We start from the raw sequence: 23,496 nt of genomic DNA on the forward strand, positions 1-23,496 counted from the left end.
AGAAAGCTCAAGTGTGGCTCGGACAGTTCATATCATGTTTGTTTCATGCTCTCGGGCATTTCATCGAACACCTTGTGTGCATATGAGGAACCAAAAGCAAACCCACTACCCCCCTTCTGAATATTGTGAATAGAAGTGGCACCAATTGTGGCTAAGTGAAGTGAGCTGAGTCTTATATATAGGGATGGGCCTTTAGTCCCGGTTGGCCTGGCCAACCGCGACTAAAGGCCTTCGGGCCAGCCTGAGGACCTTTAGTCCCGGTTGGCCAGGCCAACCGGGACTAAAGCCCCTCCCGTCCGCCAGCTGTCGACCGAGCGCGCTGGGCCCAGATAGTTGGTCACGGGTCTCCTCCCGAACCGCGACTAAAGACCCCTTTGGTCGCGGTTCGATTATTTTAGGGACTAATGGGGGCGTATGGAAGCCTCTTTTTCTACTAGTGATGAAAGCCTACGATAGAGTTGAGTGGGAATATTTCAGGCTATGATGCTTAAACTGGGTTTTGCTGAAACGTGGGTGAATATAGTGAAGAGTCTGGTAAGGACAGTTTCTTTCTCAGTATTGTTTAAGGACAAAATAGCAGCTTGCAGAAAATCAAGGTTTACTAGCTAGTCTGATGTGGTGCTGTTGTACTGAAAATCAAGGTCTTACTTTTAATGCAGCTTATTGTGATTGAAATGTGGCATTTCTTTTCTCTGCCGGGCCTTGAAGCATGCCATTTTCATTAAGAAAATGCTCAGATGCTCGAATGATAGATATTACAAACCACCGCCAACAAGAAAAGCTCTTATATGAAGTTTTTTGGGGTATCAATTATGATGTATAGTAGCATCCTGGTTGCATGAGGGAAGGATAAATACTTTGGTGACATACAGTCAAATCTGAAACACAATATACATAGTTAAGGGCTTCCATGGGACGCGCATGGAGCCCTCCTTGGGGCCTGTGCTCGACCACATAAGGCATGTGCATCCCAAACACCTTGTCCCACATCACAAAGAAGGGCTGCGAAAAGTTGTATCTGCCGGGGCGCGTCTGATGGTGGACGTCGTGGCAGTGGCGGACCCAGAAATTCAAGTTAGCCGGGGCGAACATGTTAGGACAAAAAAATTTGAGGCACAAATGCAAGTGTTTCCAACACAATAAATGGCCTTGAAAGATTCAGTTTTAATAGAGATAAGATTCACCTATTAAGAACATGGAAAATTATATTTTAAAAAAATCTTAGAAACTACTAACATGGTCTCTTGTTGCCTGAACACACATTGGCTGTAAAAACATGACCCAAAACTCCAAGCAAAACCTACAACATGTAAAAAAGAAAAAATATGTATCCAAATCTCATTGCCTACTAACATGGTCGTGAAGGTGAGCTAGGGATTGGAATTTGGATGCAGTGTGGGAATTTTTCTCCAATCAAATAGTACTGAATCGAACGATTCAGCAGGCTAGCTACAGGCGCGTGCTGTGTTGGTTCCTGAAAAATAAGTAATGGGCCTTCCACAACTAACTAAAACCTACAAAGTCCAGCCGTCTAGGCCCATCTTTTCTTTCTTCTTCCTCAGGAACACAACTGTTCCAGAGAAACGAATCTCATCGTCAATGGCGCGGCTCCCCTTTGACTAAAACTGAAAGTGGCTGAGCTGGGGTACCTTGCTCCGCATCAGGAGAGCCGGGGCGGCCGCCCCTGCTCGCCCCAATGGTAGGTCCGCCACTGCGTCGTGGTATACCGTGTTGTTCCAACACTACTAGGAAAAGGCTTATACATAGAAGTTTACCAGTAGCGTGTGTTATGGACCCCCACGCTACTGATAATTACCAGTAGCGTGTTATAAAGCGCGCTACTGGTACAACATAGTAGCAGCGTGAGTTTATGGAGGCCACACTACTGGTAAGTTTGCCACAGCACATCACCCGACCAAACAATATTAGCAGCGTTTGTAGTCTAACTAGCGCTACTGTTAAGAAAGTAGTTGTAGCGCCTGTGCATATAGACGCGCTACTGTTATTTCTTCTATGGGTAAACTTATACATGTAGCATTGTTTTTGTACAAGCGCTATAGCTAGTACGTATTTTGGCTGGCACTCATAGCAGTAGCGTGCTTTGGCACCCCGCGCTACTGCTATGGTCGCCAACCACCTACCATCTTTCCCCTCCTTCCTCCCCTTTCTTCTTCCTCTCCCCCTTCCTTTCTCCCCCTTTTCTTGCACCTTGCTTGTTCCGTTCAATGCTCCCCCTCCACCACCCCTCCATTAGAGCCCTCCCTCCCCCTCTTCTTTGCCCTCCACCACCCCCTCCATTAGAGCCCTCCCTCCCCCTCTTCTTTGCCCTCCACCACCCCCTCTTCTTTGTGCCCTCCACCACCACCCCCTCCATTAATGCCCTCCCTCCCCCTCTTCTTTGCCCTCCACCCCCCTCCATTAATGCCCTCCCCCCCCCCTCTTCTTTGCCCTCTATCCCCTTCCATTAACGCCCTCCCTCTTCTCTCCCTCTCCTCTCCCACTATCTCCCTAGCTAGCTCTCTCTCTCTCCCTAGCTAGCTAGCTAGCTAGCTAGTTGGAGCTATATATCTAGAGCTACTAGGCAATTAAGAAGAAAGGTGCTTGATATCCCTCTCAACACATAGGTGAGCAAAAAAAGGTGTTTGTGTGGATAGGACCGCAACTATATATATGGGCGATATGAGAATATATATACCGAATTGTGTGTGGCATAATTTTAGTTGCCTACATTGTGTATTTGATGAAATAATGTGGGTGACATGAGTTGCCTATGTTTTGCCGAAATGTCGATTCAATTCCGTTTCGGCGAATTTCAGGCAAACTCAATATGTCCTATGTTAAGGTAAGGTCATGCCGAATTTTTGTATGAATTTGATCCATGCATGCATGTATACGTGGTTATAATATTTGCTCCGCGCGCAGGTGATCATGAAGGTCAATGGAAGGATGGTGGAAAGATACTGGCAGTCCGCTGTGGACGACATGTATGAAAAAAGACTGAAGGATGTTTTATGTCCGTGTCGAAAATGCAAAGGAATAGTCAGGCTCGACCCCTTTGAGGGTGGCACATTCAAGGCGCACCTGCTCATGCATGGTTTCATGCATGGCCATACTCGGTGGATAAGTGAAGATGATGATGATGAGGATGTCGACGGGGCAGGTATAACGACATGGGGCCACCAGACGAAGAGATGACCGATTATGTGCCCGAAGAGGAAGACGGCCTCGGAAATGTCGATGGCGAAGAGGCAGTTCAAGGCGGAGAAGACGCGGACACGCCGCTGTCTTCGTCGCTACTAAGTTAAGCCATGCAGGACCCGCATGTTCGAGACCTGCTTCGCAAGAAGACGACTAGCGACAGAGCTGCTTCTAGAGAGAAGGCCAAACTGGCGCAACTGGAGGTAGACTCGATGACTCCTTTGGATGATGGTTGCAATCCCGAGGTGACCCGCTTGAGTTTCACACTAGAACTTCTAAAGACGTAGGCAAAAAACAAATGGACAGATACAAGCCTGGATGAGCTTCTGAAGTATCTAAAGAAGGTTCTTCCCGCGGGAAGCCTGTGTCCTACTAGTGTCGAGGAGGAAAAGAAAATCGTGTGCCCTCTTGATCTGCCACACATTAGATATCACACATGCATCAATGATTGCATCATATATCGGAACAAGCACGCGGAAAAAACCATCTGTCCAAAGTGCAATGCTTCACGATATAAAAAGGTTGGAAAGAAAGCTCCACAGAAGGTTGTATGGTACTTTCCGATCACTCCGCGTCTACAGTGGTATTTCGTAGATCCTAAGGAAGCAAAGCTTATGCACTGGCACGCGGAGAGGGTGAAGCCAGATGACGGAGATGAGCCGAAGCTGAGACACCTCGCAGATGCTAGCCAGTGGAGAGCATTAAATGCTGAATTTGATTTTTTCGCAAATGATCCAAGGAACGTCGTGCTTGGCGCTAGTAGTGATGACATGAATCCATTTGGCAACCAGAACACCAATCATAGCACATGGCCCGTGTTTGTATGGATGTACAACCTCCCCCCTGGTTGTGCATGAAGGAAAAATACATACACATGGCTATGCTTATTCAAGGGCCGAGACAACCGGGAAATGATATAAATTTGTATCTCGGGTTACTAAAAGAGGAGCTACATACCTTATGGACAACGCCGGCCAAGACATGGGATGCAAGCAAAGGAGAGTATTTCTACATGAGAGTCGCGCTGATCACGACGGTGCAGGACTATCTCGGTTACGGCTATCTCTCCGGCTAGGCGTGCCACGGATATTGCGGATGCATGAGATGCATGGATGATACGACTTCTCTGCAGCTATCGAAAGATGGCGGGTCTTCGAAAATCGTTTACATGGGGCGTCGAAGATGGCTCGGGAAGGATGACCCGTGGAGAAAGCGTGGAGATCTATTCAATGGTAAGGTTGAGCATCGAGGTCCTCCACGTAAGCGTAGCGGTGCAGAAATATATAAGTTATTGAAGAACTGGGAAGAGTGCCCCTCGCCGGGAAAGACGAAGAAAAAGGCGCCGGAGCCCCTGCTGAAGGTATGGAAGACGAGATCTGTTTTCTGGGACTTGGAATACTGGCCCATACTCGACACGCCTCATAGCCTTGATCAAATGCATATCACAAAAAATATCCTTGAGAGTTTGCTTGGAACATTGATGAACATGCCGGAGAGGACCAAGGATGGGCCGAAGGCAAGAAAAGACTTGGAATTTTTGAATATCAGGAAAGATCTCCAAATGCCCGGTAAAAGGTCGTCAGAGGAGACTGAGACGGAGACGGAACATAGGGGCAAAAAAGTAAACAAGAAGGAAGAACAATATTGCCCCCCCCCTCTTGCTTCACCTTAGATCCGAAGGAGGTCGATCAGTTGTTCAAGTGCCTTGCCGAAATCGAAGTTAGTTCTGGATACTGTGGGAAGAGAAGCAGATATCTAGACACTAAGAAAAAAAGGTTCAGTGGGATGAAGTCTCACGACTGTCATGTGATGATGACGCAGTTACTCCCGGTTGCACTTAGAGGGATTATGGACACACATGTGCATGAGACGCTTACTGACCTATGCCACTTTTTTGATGCTATCTCTCGAAAGTCGATCAATGTGAAGCAACTCCATAGGCTATAGGAAGAGATTGTTGTCATACTGAATGAGCTAGAGATGTACTTCCCGCCCGCGTTCTTTGATGTCATGGTGCATCTATGTGTCCACATCGTGGACGACATCATCGACCTAGGGCCGACATTCCTGCACAACATGATGCCGTTCGAGAGGATGAATGGCGTCATCAAAGGATTCGTTCGTAACATGTCCCGGCCAGATGGAAGCATAGCCCAGGGATATCAGACCAAAGAGTACATCTCTTTCTGTGAGAGTTATCTAGTAGGCACCGGAGACCCTGTTGTTGGTTTTCCCGTCAACAAGCACTGTGGTAGGCTCGAAGGCGAAGGTCACACCAACGGTCATAGGGATGTGAATATGTTACGCTCGTGCCGACAAAATGACCTTGACATGGCAAACTTAGTAGTGCTACAACACCTAGATGTGCTAGAAGATTTCGTGACACTGCACAAAGAGACCATCGCAAAGAAGTACCGTGACCGTGGGGTGCACAGGACGGACTCTGAACTTATTAGAGAGCACAACTCCACTTTCTTGCGTTGGTTCAAAGAGCGAGTTCTGGCTAATCCCCCGGAAGAGGGTTGTCCGAACGGAATGCTCATATACGCCTTAGCACATGGCCCCTCGACTAACCTTACGACTTATCAAGCATACGATATCAACGGATACACGTTCTACACGGAGGAGAAAGATATAAACAGTGATGACCAAACCTCAGGGGTGACGATGGAAGCCATGACCGGGAATGTAATTGAAAGATATTACGGAAGGGTCGAAGAGATATGGGAGCTTAACTACTCTGGATTGCATAGCGCGACGATGTTCCGTGTCAGATGGGCTAAGAATGTACAGAGAGAAAACCGACATTTCACTATCATGTGTATACCCGACTCCGATAGCGGTACCGTCAACGCCATTGCCAAAAATGAGCCATGGGTACACGCTAAACACGTGACACAATGTTTCTTCATAACTGATCCGATCAATCCCAGCTGTGTTGTTGTGAGGAGAAGCAAAAGGAGCATCGCCGGAATGGATGGAGTTGCCAACGAGGAAGACTACGACCAGTATGGTGATTCGATGAGGGAAGATGATGCTGATGACGACGAAACATACGTCAAAAGAAGAATGAAGACTACATTACCTACGAAAGATCGTAATCCCTGGAGAAGGAAAAGTCATGACCATGGGCTCAATTATTCGACAACGAACAAAAGAGGGAAGAAGATCAGTCTAAAGCGTCGTCGTCACCCATGGTGACAAACTAATCCACAAATTTTGTGTGTGTCTAGCTATTTTGTATGCCGCCGATAGCGGCCGGTCAAATGATGTAATATATATTATACTAATTATTATCCGAGGGTAACAGTGGTATTGCTCCAACGACAGACCAAATTAAACCCTAGCTAGCTAGAGCTATATATAAATAAAATAAAAAGGAAGAAAGTTTGTGGAATATGAAAAAGAACAAGAAAAAGAAAATGAAAATGAAAAAGAAAAAGAAAAAGAATAATAAAAGTAAAAAGAGAAATAAAAATAAAATAAAAAGGAAGGAAGTTTGTGGAATATGAAAACGAAAAAGAAAAATAAAAAAAGAAAAAGTCAGCAGTAGCGCGTTTTGGCTTGGCAAGCGCTATAGCTAAGAAAAAGAAAAATAAAAAATAAAAAGAAAAAAATTAGCAGTAGCGCGTTTTGGCTTGGCAAGCGCTATAGCTAAGAAAAAGAAAAAAATTGCAGTAGCGCGTTTTGGTTTGGCAAGCGCTGTAGCGCGTTTTGCCAAGACGCGCTATAGCTAAGTTGTGTATACAGAGCCACTGCACCCATCCATCTCTTTCCTCTATCTCACTCTCGCTCGATCCGATCGATCCCCTTTCTCTGTGCCGCCCCTACCCCGCCGCCAACGCCGCTGCCGACGCCGCACCGCCCACGCCACCGCCGACGCCGCACCACCCCCGACCTCAGCCCCGACCCTGACGCCGGCCTCAACCCCGACCCCGACGCCGCCCTCACCCCCGACCCTGACGCCGGCCACCGACCCCCTCCCGCTCTGGTAGGACCCCCCGCCCCCTCTTCCTCCCGCTCATGTTCAAGTAAGCCAGAGCCAGAGAGGAAACTAGGTGTCTTGCTGCTGCTAGGTGTCTGTTCTTACAAAATCGTTAGGTGGTATACACTGATAGATCATCATCATAGAACAGAATGTGATAGCTGCAGTGCTACTGCAATTTTGAAAATAAACTTCTGCTCCCTCTCTAAGAGGGAATTTTTCTAGGTTTGATAAGTACAGTGAACTTTGGTCATATTGCTATAGGTAGTGAAGCTAAACTAATGCTTTGCCAAGCTAACTAAACTAAACTTATTACTTGATCTAAGGTTGTGAAACATAGCAACCATATTTTATGTTTTGGCATGTGGCAGCCTTTCCTGGTATCTCCATTGCATTTTCCTATGGGCCAACCAGTTGGTAACCATCAGGGCTCATTTTGTGGCAGCCATATTTTTTGTTTTTTGGTGGCTTTTGTTCATGAACTGCAATAATGTAAGTTGCAGCGCAGGGCTCATTTTGTTAGTACCTGAAGTTTACTTGCATTGTCCATGGCAGTGACATAACTAGTGGTTGTGCGGTACCTAGATTGGCCAAAGACAAGTGTGGATGATCATGCTGCTTTGATTATGACTGCTCTGTTGCTACCACGACAGCGATAAATTTGGTTGTTGATTCATTTCCCAATTGCGAGTGACCTATGTTTTGCCGGAAATGTTAATTCATTTCCATTCCGGCAAATTTCAGGCGCTGTATATGTGCACTTTCTAGCAAAGGTCATGCCGAAATTTTCCGTGAATTTCGGCATGACTTGTGCTACAAAGGTCACTTCTTTCATTATTCACTTTATTATATAAAGCTCGATAATTAAACGACTACGACATTGAACCCTAGGAAACATGACCGACATCGATGAGGCCGGAGGTTCTCAGTCCCAATTAGGTCGAGCACACGCCTACCTCGACTTTCTGGCGGATCAGGAGAGACAGCAAGCTGGGTGTCCGGACCCCCTTGTCATGACGGATGACGACGGTGGTGGCGCCAGCGCCGACACTGATGCCACCAACGACACCGGCACTGAGACTGGCGCTGATGATGTTCCTAACTACAACACGGAAGGTGGGACCTCCCAAGCCAGTGAGGGAAAGAAGGAAAAGAGGACACAATGCCCAAATGAGCTCGGCACCGGAAGACTGGTGGTCACGGCGGTGCACTCTGGTGAGTTCGAGCCAATAGAGCCGCGGGAAGTGGCAGCGTGTTACGGCAACCAACTAGCATGCATCTCTGGTAGGACCCCCCGCCCCCTCTTCCTCCCGCTCATGTTCAAGTAAGCCAGAGCCAGAGCGGAAGCTAGGTGTCTTGCTGCTGCTAGATGTCTGCCCTTACAAAATCGTTAGGTGGTATACACTGATAGATCATCATCATAGAACAGAATGTGATAGCTGCAGTGCTACTGCAATTTTGAAAATAAACTTCTTCTCCCTCTCTAAGAATGAATTTTTCTAGGTTTGATAATTACAGTGAACTTTGGTCATATTGCTATAGGTAGCGAAGCTAAACTAATGCTTTGCCTAGCTAACTAAACTAAACTTATTACTTGATCTAAGGTTGTGAAACAAGCAACCATATTTTATGTTTTGGCATGTGGCAGCCATTCCTGGTATCTCCATTGCATTTTCCTATGGGCCAACCAGTTGGTAACCATCAGGGCTCATTTTGTGGCAGCCATATTTTTTGTTTTTTGGTGGCTTTTGTTCATGGACTGCAATAATGTAAGTTGCAACGCAGGGCTCATTCTGTTAGTACCTGAAGTTTACTTGCATTGTCCATGACAGTGACATAACTAGTGGCTGTGTGGTACCTAGATTGGCCAAAGACAAGTGTGGATGATCATGCTGCTTTGATTATGACTGCTCTGTTGCTACCACGACCGCGATAAATTTGGTTGTTGATTCATTTCCCGATTGCGAGTGACCTATGTTTTGCCGGAAATATTAATTCATTTCCATTCCGGCAAATTTCAGGCGTTGTATATGTGCACTTTCTAGCAAAATTCATGCCGAAATTTTCCATGAATTTCGGCATGACTTGTGCTACAAAGGTCACTTTTTTCATTATTCACTTTATTATATAAAGCTCAATAATTAAACGACTACGACATTGAACCCTAGGAAACATGACCGACATCGATGAGGCCGGAGGTTCTCAGTCCCAATTAGGTCGAGCACACGCCTACCTCGACTTTCTGGCGGATCAGGAGAGACAGCAAGCTAGGTGTCCGAACCCCCTTGTCATGACAGATGACGACGGTGGTGGGGCCGGCGCCGACACTGATGGCACCAACGACACCGGCACTGAGACTGGCGCTGATGATGTTCCTAACTACAACACGGAAGGTGGGACCTCCCAAGCCCGTGAGGGAAAGAAGGAAAAGAGGACACAACGCCCAAATGAGCTCGGCACCGAAAGACTGGTGGTCACGGCGGTGCACCCTAGTGAGTTCGAGCCAATAGAGCCGCGGGAAGTGGCAGCGTGTTACAGCAACCAACTAGCATGCATCCTACGGGATACAGCGAACATCAACACCACGAAAATACGGAAGAATGAAAATTTGAAGAAGCTGCTCCTAACTAGGTTGCACACAAGATTCTTGTTCCCCGGTCGAAATGACGATGTCGACCCATGGGATGATGATGCCATGAAAAAAATCAACAACAAAGCCCTAGGGAAGTTCAGCAACGCATTGAGCGCTTGGAAAACTAGGGTGAAAAGGTGATTGCAGTAGACCATGAAACTTACGCCGAGATTGTTGCAGAGAATCCGAAAATTACGATAGAGGACTTTGAAAAGTTCAAGGAGACTTGCAATGAAGAAGCTGCCAAGGCCAGGTCGGAGAGAGGCAAGCAGCTGCAGGCAAAGAACATAGGAACCACCGCCTTGGAAGTCGTGGTTACACGGGAAAGAGGCCCGTGTGGGCTAAGGAGGACGCGGAATGTGAACGGCAGGGGATCCTAGACCCATTGACTGAGTTCACCGACCAGCTGGAGCACGACTTCATCAGGGCCCGATTCTCTTGGGACCCCAAAAAAAGATTTTCTTCACCGACGGGCCGACTAGGAAATTAATGAGAATATTGGTAATTATCCTTTTACCACCTTACATATTAGCTTCTAATCAATGAAGTCTACTACATTCTAGTCGCATTCCTAAATGATTCACGGTCCATTTTGCAAAGAGAGCAACACAAGCTTGCGGCCGAAAGCGACTCGTCGACTCAGTCGACTCAGTCGTCGGCGAAGTACAAGTGGGACACTCCTTTCAACCGGGCCATGAACATAATGATGGGACACCCGCCCGGCCAGCGGCCGCAATATGGACGTGTGCACGGCGTCAGGGATGGCGCCACGTGGAAGTACTATTATAATGAGGACCCCGAGGCCAAAAGACAGAGAAAGAAGTTTAGTCAAGTGACTATCGACGAGAAGGTGGCACGGGCGATGGAGAAAGCAAAAGCTGAGACCAAAGCTGAGATAATCGCTGCCTGTAGACATGACATGGTGGCTGCCTTTACAAGCTTGATTCCAACAGTGGTCACATGGGTGACACAAAATCCGAACGCGCCACCAAGTGATTTTCCCATGCCCAGCTTCACCGGAAGCAACTCAATGAACACCGCACCCATACTCGTACCTACTATGGCAACCGCACCCGCACCTCCTCCAGCACCTGCTCCTGCACCCAGCTCTCACGGCAGCCCTAGCTCCGTCTCTGGCTTGAATGTCGGGCCGTCGACATTGGCTGAGCTCGATGCCCTCACGGTAAATACTCGTCGCACCTTCGTAAACTCAACTAATTAATTAATCTTCAGTTGCCGTTATTTTTGGATCTCTGACGCCGCACGTATATGTCTTTGTAGGCCGACTCCACTCCGTGCACCCTCCTTTACCACATGAGGGGCGGGTTGGTGCATGTGGGGAAGGGTACTATAGTCAAGCCTAAGGATCGATTTTTTCACCGCCGGTAGATGCCTGATAACGCCTTAAGGGTCTCCGTGGCGAGTGTGAAAGCGGGCTACGAGGGTTTCCCTCGTCCGATACAAACCGATGGAGAGGATGACGAGACCCCGACGCAGCTTGGCCAATGCAAAAATTGGCCGATCCTGTGGCCGAAAAATCTTCTTCGTGTCGAGGTAGCCGGGAGCACACCAACGGGACCTCAGGAAGGTATGACCACAACACCACCTACACAAGTACAACCATCGTCTGTGCTGCTTGCTGAGATCGAGAGACATGAGGAAGGAGGGCCAACCGTTCCGGCAGATGATGCCATCTGCCCCATGGAAGAGGATAGGGATCATGACATGGAGGAGGCCGATGACCCTAACCAGTATTTCAATACTGCCTTTGACAACGAAGTAACAATGAGTCAACCATATGAATATGAGATGCATGTACCAGAGCCGGAACGTCCTCGGGAGTGCAAGAAGTCTTTGTTCATGCAATCCTCGCAGGACACGCCTCCAGATGCCGGCTCCACCCAAGCTCAACTAATTAGCCAGAGTCGTCCAATGCTGAGCCCGACAACACTAGGGGTGGTGCTCAGGGAGGGTCTGACAGACCCACCAGCACCTGAGCCCACCAAGAAGAAGCAGAGGAAGAGACCGGCGGCGAGAAAATCCAATAAAGCTGGCAATGTTGGTTCTAGCAGCCAGCCGCCTTCGACCAAGGTTGACCGTGTACCGATGAAACATGCGCCATTAATCCATGTCGCGGGAGAGCCAATGGTACCGGCGAATGCACTAGCTGCCATAGCAGGGGATCTCAGGAGACTCCATGACCATGTGCTTTCGACAGAGAGAAGCCTCCTCGCCTCGGATGATCCAGGATACCCACTTTATACGGTTCATGTGCCGAGCAGTTGCAAGATGTATGTCCACACATGCCCCGCGGACCTCTTCTTCCTGAGGTTTGATTACATCTTCCAGATGTTTCAAATGAGGACACTCGATTTTACGTTCGTCCGCCTGTATGCGCTGCACATGAACTACATCATCAGGAGAGAGCAAGTCACCGGTCTTGCGGTCGCGGACCCATACTACATGCATGAGGGCTTCTTGTCAATCAATGACGCCAACCGTCAATATGCGAGTCAGTACATCGAAGAATTCGTGGTCAGCAATAAGGACAAAGAAACGATTCTCCTACCTTATCATCCCGGGTAAGTCATCCGCGGATAGCACTATAACACATACGTGCATTTCAATAGTTACTTTGCACGCATGGAGGCTAACTTGATCGTGTATTTTGCGCAGCGGGGGGTGTCGTGCCGTTCTCATCGTTCTTTACCCGCGTTACTCCCGCGCTCTATATTTGGACCCGTCAAAGAACATACAGAAGAAAGATTACACACACATAAAGTATATTCTGGAAAGAGCTATGCTGGGCTTCAGCATGCGGGGTGGCTACATCCAATGCAAAAAAACAAATAAGGTCGGGCTTTGTTTCGGCCACAAGACTGACTTCTGTTGCATCCAGCAACCGGCAAGAAGTGAGAATGATGGATTCTACGTCATCCATCTAATGATGGAGTACAGAAGGGATGTGCAATCACTTTGCATGAAATCTTCATCCGATACCCATATCCAGAGATGGGCCGAAGCCTTTGGAGCCGTGCCGGATAATCGACTTCGAAATGATTTCTACCGGATCCAGCAGGAAATTGCGTCCATCATCATGAAAGATGTCCTCGAAGAGAATGGGATGTTCTACGGCGGCCCAATATCGCGAGCTGATGTCCGAACCCGCATTGCCCTACAGCGTCAGGACATGACGCCTTTCACTAAGCTTGGGTGCACCCTTCCGGATATGGACAGATGGGAAGAGTGCACTGCTTAAAAACAATGTGTCTGTTTAGTTACTTGTTACTTTCTGTACGACGAAACTTGGAATCTCTCAGTACGACGAAACTATTAGATGTATGGTGCCGCGCTCTAGTTAATTACTTTCGGTACGATGAAATTTGTTAACTATGTTTACTAGATATGTTGCTTCTATTTCATAACTGTTTCGTTGAATTCGCTTCATGATATATATATATATATATATATATATATATATATATATATATATATATATATATATATGTATGTATGTATGTATGTATGTATGTATGTATGTATGTATGTGCATCTCTGACAGGTATATAGATCAACGATGGCGAGGAAGTGGTATGCCGTGTATGTAGGGCATGTTCCGGGTGTGTATGATGAGTGGCCAGAGTGTCAGGCCCAAGTCTCTGGCTTCTCCGGCGGAAGCCAGAAAGGGTTTGATAGCAGAGCGGAAGCCGAAGCTAGTTACTTGAGATTCATAGCACAACAGGGGATTCAGAACCAGCGCCGCTGCAAAAACTACTACATAGTGCCACTTTTGATCATCGTGATCGCTCTTATCTCGTATGTCATAGTTTAGGTAGATGATGAAACATGTGTCTACGGTGACAATGTAAGAGACATGTGATCATTAACTTGTATCGCTATTTCGAGATGATGATGAGATCGACATCATTTGTGTTGAGACTATGTTGAGATGATGAGACTATGTTGTACCACTTCGATGATGATGATGAGACATTCCTTTTTCATATAGTTTCAGTGTATGTGTATGTTGTAATTGTATAAAACCTGTAAAAATACGAATACAGCAACATAAAAAAAAGAAAATACTAGCAGTAGCGTGGGGTATTGGAGTAGTAGCAGCGCTGCTTACCAGTAGCATTGGTTGTAGGGGCACGCTACTAGTATTAGCAGTAGCGATGGACAGAGGCGCGCTACTGCTAGATATAGATAGCAGTACCGCTGGTTCAAACAAGCGCTACTGCTAAAAGATAGCTATAGTGTCGTAGCAGTAGCACGCCTGCCCGCGCTACTAATAGCCAAAAAACCAACGCTACTGGTAAAGGTTTTCCTAGTAGTGCAAAAGCAGAGGTGGAACACGTTCCCCCGACAACCACAACCTGTAGTGGTCGTCGACGCCCTTGACGGTGCAGAGTGTGAAGAAGATGACGGGGACGCGACGCGACATACCGGGGGCGAGGAAGGCGAGCACGCCGCCGACGGTGTCGAGGAGGAGGCCCTCCACAGGGTGGTTGTATTGCGTGCCCAAGGCGTAGGGCACGATGAGGCGGTGGTGCCATGAGTGGACGCGCTGGTACAGGAACTTGTTGAGGTGCATGCACCGGTGCCACGCGTACTGCCCTCGTTTCCCTGAAGATGGAATAAAGTTCATTTAGGGTTTTTGTGAGTTCGTTTAGGTGTTTTTATGACTTTGTTTAGGGTTTGTGTCGTGCTTAGAAAGGCGAGACGGTGGCGGCTCCCTGAAGATGGGATAAGGTTCTTCCTGTCTAGCCCCCGTTACAATGATGCATCTAGCATTGTTGGAAGGCGTGTGGAGATGTGTCTCTGGCGGATCTCATAGGATTCGGTCGGTGTTTGTCTTTGGTGGGTCTGCTTCGGTCCAACGTTTGCTCATCTTCATTCATGTGTATACATGTTGGATCCTTTCTATCTATACTTCTCATCAGTGTTGGTTGCTGTTCTGGTGCACTGGTTGTATGGAGTCTTAGCACGACGACCCAATTGTCTACTACAATAAGTTTGGCCCAGCTCCAGTGAGGGAGGAGCGATTGCAGCGTCGCGCATTCGGCTTGCTCCAATGCTTTTAGTGTTCTTGGGCCGGCCCGTTCAGCCGCTCGCTCCGTCAGCTATCTGCGATTGGCTGACATTTCATCGCACAAAGCGACGAATAAAAAGAAGTCAGAATTTTGTCTCAAACAAATTCTGCCTGGACCCATGGGGAGTCCCATATAGCCAAAGTAAAAGTCAGAATTTTGTCTCAAAAAAAAGTAAAAGTCGGTTTGGTTTCTAAAAAAAAGGGAGTAAAAGTCGGTTTGCTCAGCTCTTTGCAGATAAAACCCTCCGCGTGTTACTTTTGTCGCAGCCAATTGATCTCCAGCAAATCCGCGCGATCGACATGGAAGCCCGAACGGATCACCAACAAACATCGTCCGGCGATCCTTCGCCGGGGCGACCTCGCTGGGTGTTGCTCGACAGCAACATGTGCTGGGACGACTCCGACGCCATGGTCTGCGAGGATCCCGACGCCAGAGCAGCACCCATCACCCAGCGCCAGCAAGGGTCCCGCCGTCGGGATCATCCCGACGCCGAGACCGTGGCGGAAGCTCTGTCCTCCGGAGGCCGTCACGTCCGCGTCTCCTTCGACTTCGCGCCGCCACCGGCGGTGTCACGCCTGCGCGTCGACAGCCCGGGCCTGCCGGACGGCGCCCAGATCCGATCGCAGATCATCGCGGCCCACGGGGACTCGGTCCTTATAGAGATCGACACTAGAACACCCGACCTGCTTGATAATTACGAACGCGACTCGTCAGACTACTTCGTCTACAATGCCGGCGACGCCGCCGCTGCCGACCGCTCCCGCCCGCCGTCCCTGTCGCTGCTGCCCCCTTGCCACCTCACCTGTCGGCCTCTCTGTCGGCCTCAATACGAGGGAAAACCCAGGCCGAAGCGACTCATGCCTGCGGAAACCACTGCCCTCCTGCGCCGCGGCGACGAGGACCTCCTGGTGGCGCAGCTGACTCTCGATGGCACGGAAGGAGAGGCGCCGCTCGAGGCTGAGCTCTGCCTGCTCAGATCTGGCGCGTGGGAGTGGGAGCTTAAGCGTCTTACAGTCCTCCACGGCGACGGTAAGCGGAAGGAGGTGTCCTTCTGGGAGACCGACACGGTCATTCCCGTCGGTGACCGGTTCTTGTACTGGGTGGACTACTACCGCGGCGTCATCTTCTTGGACGCGTGGGAGGAGTCGCCCCAGCTGCGATACGTGTCTCTCCCTGTGGAGCCGCAGATGGAACGCCGGCCGCACCACCACGCCAGCGGCTCGAGGTACCGCGGAGTGTGCGCCACAGATGGCGGCGGAGCAGTGAGTTTCGTGGAAGTATGTCCCCGCTGCTGCTGCGGCTCCCCGGGAGCGACCTTCTGCTCGCGCTCCCGCTACGCCTTCAACATAACCACGTGGACGCTGAGGATGGACGACGATATGGCGACGTGGGACAAGGTCAGCATGGTCGACTCCGACGAGCTCTGGTCGCTCCCCGGCTACGGCGGAGTGCCGCGCATCAGGCCAGAGTACCCCATCGTCAGCCTGGACGACCCTGATGTCCTCTGCTTCATGGTGCGCAAGATCGGATACCATATGGAGGACGTTGACGGCGACCATGCGATACGGATGATCGAGGTGGACACGAAGCGCATGGAGCTGCGATCCGTCGTCTGTTACGACGACAACAACAATTTCTGCTCTCCCCCTGAGTTCATTCCCGGCGTGATCTCACAGTACCTCGATGCCTCCTCTCGCAACAGCCGTCCTCCGGCAAAGCGCCATGAGCAAGCACCGACGACGGCGGCGGCAACAATTATTAATGAACTCAACTCATCGGATAACAAGGCGGCCATGGCTTCTCCTGGGGAGATGTTGGCGACACTCCGGGAGATAGGTGACCTGGCGAGTGATGACATGCTGAGAACATATAGCGTTCTTGCGTGTGATGTGAGCCAGTTCAAGTTCAAGTTACTTTTGGCGCTTCCCAAGGACATGAGGAAGGGTTACTGCCTGCTCCTCTTGGAAAATCGTCTTTAATTCGTTTCATTTAAGAAAGGAGGTGCGTACATATGTACTCATGATATGATGCTGGCCCATGCATGTGATGTCTCTGAAATAAATACAACGTGAACACGACAGGGATCATTCTCAGTTGTGCACTCGCAACGAGATTCAAATGTTGGTACAAATTTCTCAGTCATATTTGTATTTTTCTTATTTTATTCTAACATGTGAAAATACAATCAGATAAGAACCCAAATAAACACGAAAACCACCCTAAACAAACGGAAGACTATGACTACAACTATATACTTTCAAATTCTTGCCACAACCACAATTGAACTTGTCGTCGTTGTATCACCATAGTCACGTCAATAGTGGACAATATCGAGAAACGCACCGAAGTACACAAATCTCATTGAATTGCCATGTATGACGCGCCAATCAAATTGATGGGAGGTCACCCTGATATACACAACCAGCTACCCTATTATCGCCAGATCAAGCCAACGATGCAGCTCGCAAAGGCTCAAATGAAGAGGTTGTCGAAGAAGGTAATATTGCCACCGCCGATGCAAGTAGCTAGAGGTGGCCGATGGCTCGTTACCTCCTCCATGGTCGTTGTATTTTGTTTCCACGAGCCAATGATGCAGCACAAATCCTAGAAAACAACTTGTTGATAAGACTGTCACTATGCTTTTTTTTTTTGTCTGCCATGTACTATCACTACGTTACCGTAGAGAGCACCATGACACGACTCATTAATAAAGACAGGCACAAAAAAATAGTTTTTTTCGAAAGTATGCCAAAGGCGTACTATATTTTTATAGAACAAAGCAAGGGTAATATAAAAGACACCGTGGATGGTAACATCAATAGCAACTCCACTCCTACACTAGCCAGAAGAACTACTCACACATGTCGTCAACTCCTTTACAACCAGCAAGTTTCCACAACTTCAGCTCCTGAATGATCAACACAAGGAGCTGGGCTATGTTCTTCTGTAACTGCCTGTTGCCAAAGACGCGTGCATTGCATTGCTTCCAGAGGCTCCAGCAGATCAACAAGACAAGGGAGTCCAAATCCCTTCCTCCTATTGATTGGTTCTCTATCGCGCAAACGCAATCACCAATTCTCAAGTGTAATATCCAGAGCAATTAATTTTCAGAAGAGTAAGGCAGCAGTGCCAAAGCTGACGAGCATAGACACATCCCATCAAGATGTGGTCGGTTGTATCTTCAGCTTGGTCGCACAAGTAGCAGGCGTCCACCTCGTCCTGCATGCCCCGTCTTGCTAGCCGATCCGATGTCCAAATGCGATATTTGAGAGCTAGCCAGATGAAAATTTTGCAATTCAGAGCAGCCCAGCTGTGTTCGAGAGATGCTTAGCACAGGGCGAGCAGACGACACCCTCCCACAACATGCGATAGGTGGAGAAAGCAGAGTAGGTACCCTCTGCATTCCAAGGCCAGAGAGGCTGATCTGGCTCATCGCGGATGAGCTTCTCGGCCATGACGGCGTCCAAAAGATGAACATATTGGACCGGACCTAAGGTGGATAGGCTGCCAGCAATGTCAGCCACCCATCTCTTGTCCATCAAAGCTTCCTGAACGATCAGGAAGCAAGGCGTCGTGGATTCACTTTCTGGAGGACAAGAGGTGCCATGTCCGCGTATTTGAGGGAAAATTTCACGAATTTAAGGGAAAAGTTCACGGAAAATGGAAAATAGTTTGCAAGTTTGGAAAAAAGTTCATGAATTTAAGGAAGAAAGTTCACTGGATTAGAAAATGTTCGTGAATTTGGAAAAAAAATTGCGAGTTCAAAAAATTTCCTCAGGTTTAAAAAAGGAAAAGGAAAAGGAAAAACAAAAAAATCCCAAAAAACAAGCCCATAAAAGTGAAAACCCGAATAAAGAAAACACCGCCTCAAAGCTTCCAAAAGTTTCCTAAAACTGGCCCTGGAAGCTTCTGGGAGCTTCTGAGAGCTTCCCGTTGATGCCAGCTCATATATTTAGTTGGGCAGCCCATTAGAATATACTATCAGGGAGAGGGTTTTGCATTGTGTACGATTAAGCCCATAACTATGCACGCATGTGACCTCACAATGTTCTAGGGCCGCCCCGTTCGGTTGCTCGCTCTGTGATCTATGTGCGATTTGGCTTGCCTAAAATAATATGTGCGATACATATAAAAATCATTAGTCAAATGTCACCGTCACCTTATCAGACATGGACAAGTGGCGTACTGCAGTGGCAACCTGAATGTTTTCTTATTTTTTTCTTATAGTCGCTTATTATCTCTCGAACCATGCGTACAAATCTTTTATCTCTTGAACCCTGAATCTAGATCCCGAACCATCTTCACCTTTGGATTTCTCATGCCAAGATCTTCGAAACTAGATCACATGTTAATAGGCTCCAATGAAATTATTTTTCAAGAAAAAACCGAAAATTTAAACCTGAAAATCTTTAAGCAGAAGCAATGTCTATATTAAGGTACTTTGGTTCAGGCTAATGCTAGACTTGAAGATCTTTAAGCAGAAGCAAAAAATCTTTGTTGACATTTTCTTAATAAATTATCCATTTTATGTCATGTTCCTCTCCATTGCTTAATTTCCTATGATAATGAGCATATGAACAATGTCTTCCTACATGTCTATATGGTATTGAAAACAGATTCTCCTCTTTCATATAGGCCCTTTCTCAACTAAGATGTCTCTTGCTTTATTATCAAGATTACCCCAATTTCTTGGATCATAAATATCAACCATATAAAGTGGTAGTTCATCAAACACTAGCGGACGATGCATGTGCATTCGATGAATTACCTACGTTCTCAGAGCCACTTACAATGTCATCGGCGATGTTGGGGTCAACATTTTCTTGTTGTTGATCGGATTCCAAATTCCCATTACTTGGTTGCTCTTTCTCTATGGCAACTATCGCCAACTCATCATCTGGATTTATAGAAGTACTACAAGCACCAGTATTAATCTTGAAAAAATTATGAATATCTACACGCTGTGGTTGTTGAAGTCATCAAAAACTTTCTTACTTTTCCTTTCATCGCTACTAGATAGATAATTTCTTCGACGAGACGATAAGAAACAATGTTGAAGATAAATAAAAAGAATTTTTTTAGGGGAAAGAGAGCTCTTTCATTCATTCATTCATAGCAAGTTTACAGTCATTCTCAATTACATGTAGGACATTCAGTGGCACATTCTGCAGTATATAAAAATCTCCATGAGCTCTAGCATGAGCTGCTATCTCATGTGCGGCCACGTTGCACTCTCTTCCAATTTTACTCACCTGCACGAACTGAACTCCCGCATTATAGTCTTTGCTTCTTCATAAGTAGCCCACCACTTAGTGTTGATTCTTTCATCTGTATTCACAGCCGCAACGACAACAGCACAGTCTGATTCCACAAATAAAAAGAATTTCATCAATTGTTGAACAGTCCCTTTGTGCCGGCTATTTATCTAGGCACCGCAATATGAATAGAGGATATATGTGGATAGTCGGATGGTCGAATCGCTGATGGACGAAAAGCAAAGCGAGGTTGCAATAAGCCTCCGGAGAATTGAAATTGGCGGAAGTACTAAATTAGCAAGGAAAGGGAAAAGGAGTGCCGAGGCTAAACGCGCAGTAGAGAAGAGACGAATCATCAGCGACCGCTGGGAAATTGGGAATTGCTACGCTGAATGTGTGCATGATGGAATAGGAAGGTATCAATCAGTTCATTTTTTTACATGAACGTACTAACATAGGAACAAATCAGTCACTGGCTTCCTACCTTCGTTGAACTAGACGATACCCCACGCGTTGCTGCGGAACTGTATGCTAAAAATAATTATCTTGAGCATTATTATATGCTTCATCGCAATAAAAACATCCATTGGAATTTTGAGTCAATAAAGAGACACTGTGCACACAAAAGACTTCTTTTTTATAAAAGATGTGTAGTCGAGAACGTTGGGGAAGTAATGGTAAAAGTAATTGACATGTTTATTGAGTTAAGTTTTATTGATGTAAAAGGATTAAGCATCCAAATATTGTTACTATCAGTGAGAAAAATAGTAGTGTTGTAGAAGTAGTAAATGTATTACTATTCCACAAATCTTTGTCCAACAATCTGGAAGCACCAGAGAAAATTCCTAAAGCAGGGTCTCCCTAGAGGTAAGTATTATCTGAACTTGTGAAGGCCACCGGTTCGGTTGGAGAAGCGGTTCGCTTCCGCTTCTACGGGCCGATGAAGGAGGAGCGAACGGGAGGAGCGTCGAGCGGACAGGGAGGGTCAATGCTTGGCTGCAGATCAGCCACACACGGGCAATCAAACGGTAGAATTTTTTTGGGATGACGTGGACGCATGAGAGGGCTGAGAAATCAGGTAGTGGGGTGCTCCTATTTAGATATACTCCCTCCGTCCGGAAATACTTGTCGAAGAAATACATAAAAATAGATGTATCTAGAACTAAAATACGTCTAGATACATCCATTCCTCTGACAAGTATTTCCGGACGGAGGGAGTAGTAGATGTGTGTGCGGTTATCTTGTTCCCTGAGCTGAACAACTATTCTTTTTTTTTGTCGTATCGTCAAAATGAAAGTAATTCGTGTATCTTCTAGAATAAAATAACTATAGGAGACAAAAAAGTGTTACCCCATAGACGAAAACTTGGAGGGCAAAGTCACCTTCTTTAACTGAATTTTAAACCAACCAATGCAGCAAAGCCAATAATCACCAACCTGCAAGTCTGAAGAACAACCAAATTACCATTACCAAGATGAACTAATGTACCCCAATATAGCACAACTGAAAAGCCTGGCGAAAGAAAAATTATTCAGACAGAAACTATGTATGTATCCAATGTCAAGATGAAGCGGAAATAAGATTCACTTATGTAAATTAACACCTATACTACGTAAAAGAGACTATACTGGAATTCTAATAGGAAGGTATGTTTCAAATTGGCATGGGAAACAATAATTCAAGAGAGGATCTGACGTGTTAGTACATAGTAAGATGAGAATGTAATCATTCGCAGCGAGTAAGATAACCACAAGCACACACACATAGAAAATAGGGGATAATCTGTACAGATGACACGCATGTACGCATAGGCGAGAGCAAGCGATTCATCTCACCGTGGCCGAGATTTACTCCTCAAAGGAGTCCTGGTACTTGTGGACTTGTGGTAGAGCTGCTGCGAGTCGTCGCGCGGATGCTTCTGCATGCATATCAGATCGGATCTAATCGGGCATATGCTAGGCATGGACGGAGGGAGGCGGGGATGAACGCGACTTACGCGTACAGCCTTATGTGGTCCTCGGAGTTGTACTCCGCTCTGGCTTGCCCTCGAGGACGTTGATGTGCTTGTTGATGCCCCTCCGGATAAAGTCCCATCCATCCTCCAGATCGACGGTCTTGGAATCCTGCGTTGCCCCGCAAGCCGCCATCGCCGCCGGTTCCCTTCCTGATGGCAGCCGCGAACCTTAGAAGAGGCTGGGGTCAATTAGGGTTGTTTTTGGCTTTTTGTCGATGTCGAGGCATCAAGTAGGCCAAGTTAGGGTTTTTGGCTTTTTATTGACATCGAGGCATCAAGTAGGCCAAGTTAGGGTTTTTTGCTTTTTATCGACATCGAGGCATCAAGTAGGCCAAGTTAGGGTTTTTGGCTTTTTATCGGCTCCGAGGCATCAAGTAGGCCAAGTTAGGGTTTTTGGCTTTTTATCGACTCCGAGGCATCAAGTAGGCCAAGTTAGGGTTTTTGGCTTTTTATCGACGCCGAGGCATCAAGTAGGGTCAAGTGATGGTTTTTTGGCTTTTTGTCGATGTCGAGGCATCAAGTAGGCCAAGTTAGGGTTTTTGGCTTTTTGTCGACGCCGAGGCATCAAGAATATCACAGCATCATGACTATCACAGCATCATGACTATCACAGCATCAAGAGTATCACAGCATCAGCAATACTACTAGAATGCCATAGTTTGACACAAATTGATCATAACAGTTGATCATCACAGGACTAATAGAATTCCAGAGTAGCATAACTGGAGTAGTAGAACAACACAACATAGTTTCACAACACAACCAAAATGCCATAGTTTGATACAACATCAACACAACCAAATCACCATCATCATCATTTTGCACCAGAGGCAGTCAAGTAATCCTTCATTCTGTTGCTGGGCTTCCTGGCTCTCTGGGAACCATCACTTGGTCTTGGAGGCATGAAAGCTAACCTTGGTCCCTTCGCAGCAGCTGATGAAGATCTGGTTGCTGGTGCCTTACCCTTGGGAGCAACTGGTGCCTTACTCTTGGGAGCAGATGATGAAGATTTACTGGCTGCTGCCTTACCCTTGGGAGCAGCAGCAGATGTTGCCCTCCTCGCTGGAGCTGGACTAGCAGCAGATGTTGCAGTCCTTGCTGGAGCTGGACTAGCAGCAGATGTTGCCCTCCTTGATGATCCACCAGCAGTGGCAGCAGCAGAGGCTGCAGTCCTTGCTGGAGCTGGACTAGCAGCAGATGTTGCCCTCCTTGATGATCCACCAGCAGTGGCAGCAGCAGAGGCTGCAGTGCTTGCTGGAGCTGGTGTGCTTCTACTATCAGGTGGGTAAGATCTGGTGCTTGGCTGCAATGAAACAAGT

General features: G+C 47.3%; 1 protein-coding gene and 1 long non-coding RNA gene across 2 annotated transcripts; both read right to left on the bottom strand.

The window, feature by feature from the left end:
* Window positions 1–605: 605 nt before the first annotated feature.
* LOC123170742 (sphinganine C4-monooxygenase 1-like) lies at window positions 606–15,317 on the bottom strand. The gene is made up of 6 exons (XM_044588520.1): window positions 15,233–15,317; window positions 14,170–14,441; window positions 5,076–5,087; window positions 1,723–1,742; window positions 871–1,051; window positions 606–629 (listed from the first exon to the last, which is right to left on the bottom strand). The coding sequence occupies exons 1-6, from the start codon at window positions 15,315–15,317 to the stop codon at window positions 606–608; spliced, it is 594 nt and encodes a 197-aa protein (XP_044444455.1).
* Window positions 15,318–20,040: 4,723 nt separating this feature from the next.
* On the bottom strand, window positions 20,041–22,315 carry LOC123163664 (uncharacterized). The gene is made up of 3 exons (XR_006481938.1): window positions 21,999–22,315; window positions 21,514–21,607; window positions 20,041–20,269 (listed from the first exon to the last, which is right to left on the bottom strand). It is a non-coding gene; the product is annotated as an uncharacterized lncRNA (long non-coding RNA).
* Window positions 22,316–23,496: the final 1,181 nt, after the last annotated feature.

The sequence above is a fragment of the Triticum aestivum genome, chromosome 7D (assembly GCF_018294505.1).
Source record: "Triticum aestivum cultivar Chinese Spring chromosome 7D, IWGSC CS RefSeq v2.1, whole genome shotgun sequence".
In the NCBI taxonomy this organism is placed as follows: Eukaryota; Viridiplantae; Streptophyta; class Magnoliopsida; order Poales; family Poaceae; genus Triticum; species Triticum aestivum.

Bases quoted from the DNA above. Each gene is read 5' to 3' on its own strand.
- LOC123170742 (XM_044588520.1), bottom strand. From the start codon at position 15,317: ATGGCGTCGGAGTCGTCCCAGCACATGTTGCTGTCGAGCAACACCCAG. The intron at 14,442-15,232 runs GTTGGTGATCCG...TTCCATCTTCAG, and splicing joins AGGATCGCCGGACGATGTTT to GGAAACGAGGGCAGTACGCG. The intron at 1,052-1,722 runs CCACGACGCAGT...GGTCCGCCACTG, and splicing joins TGTTGGAACAACACGGTATA to CCACGACGTCCACCATCAGA.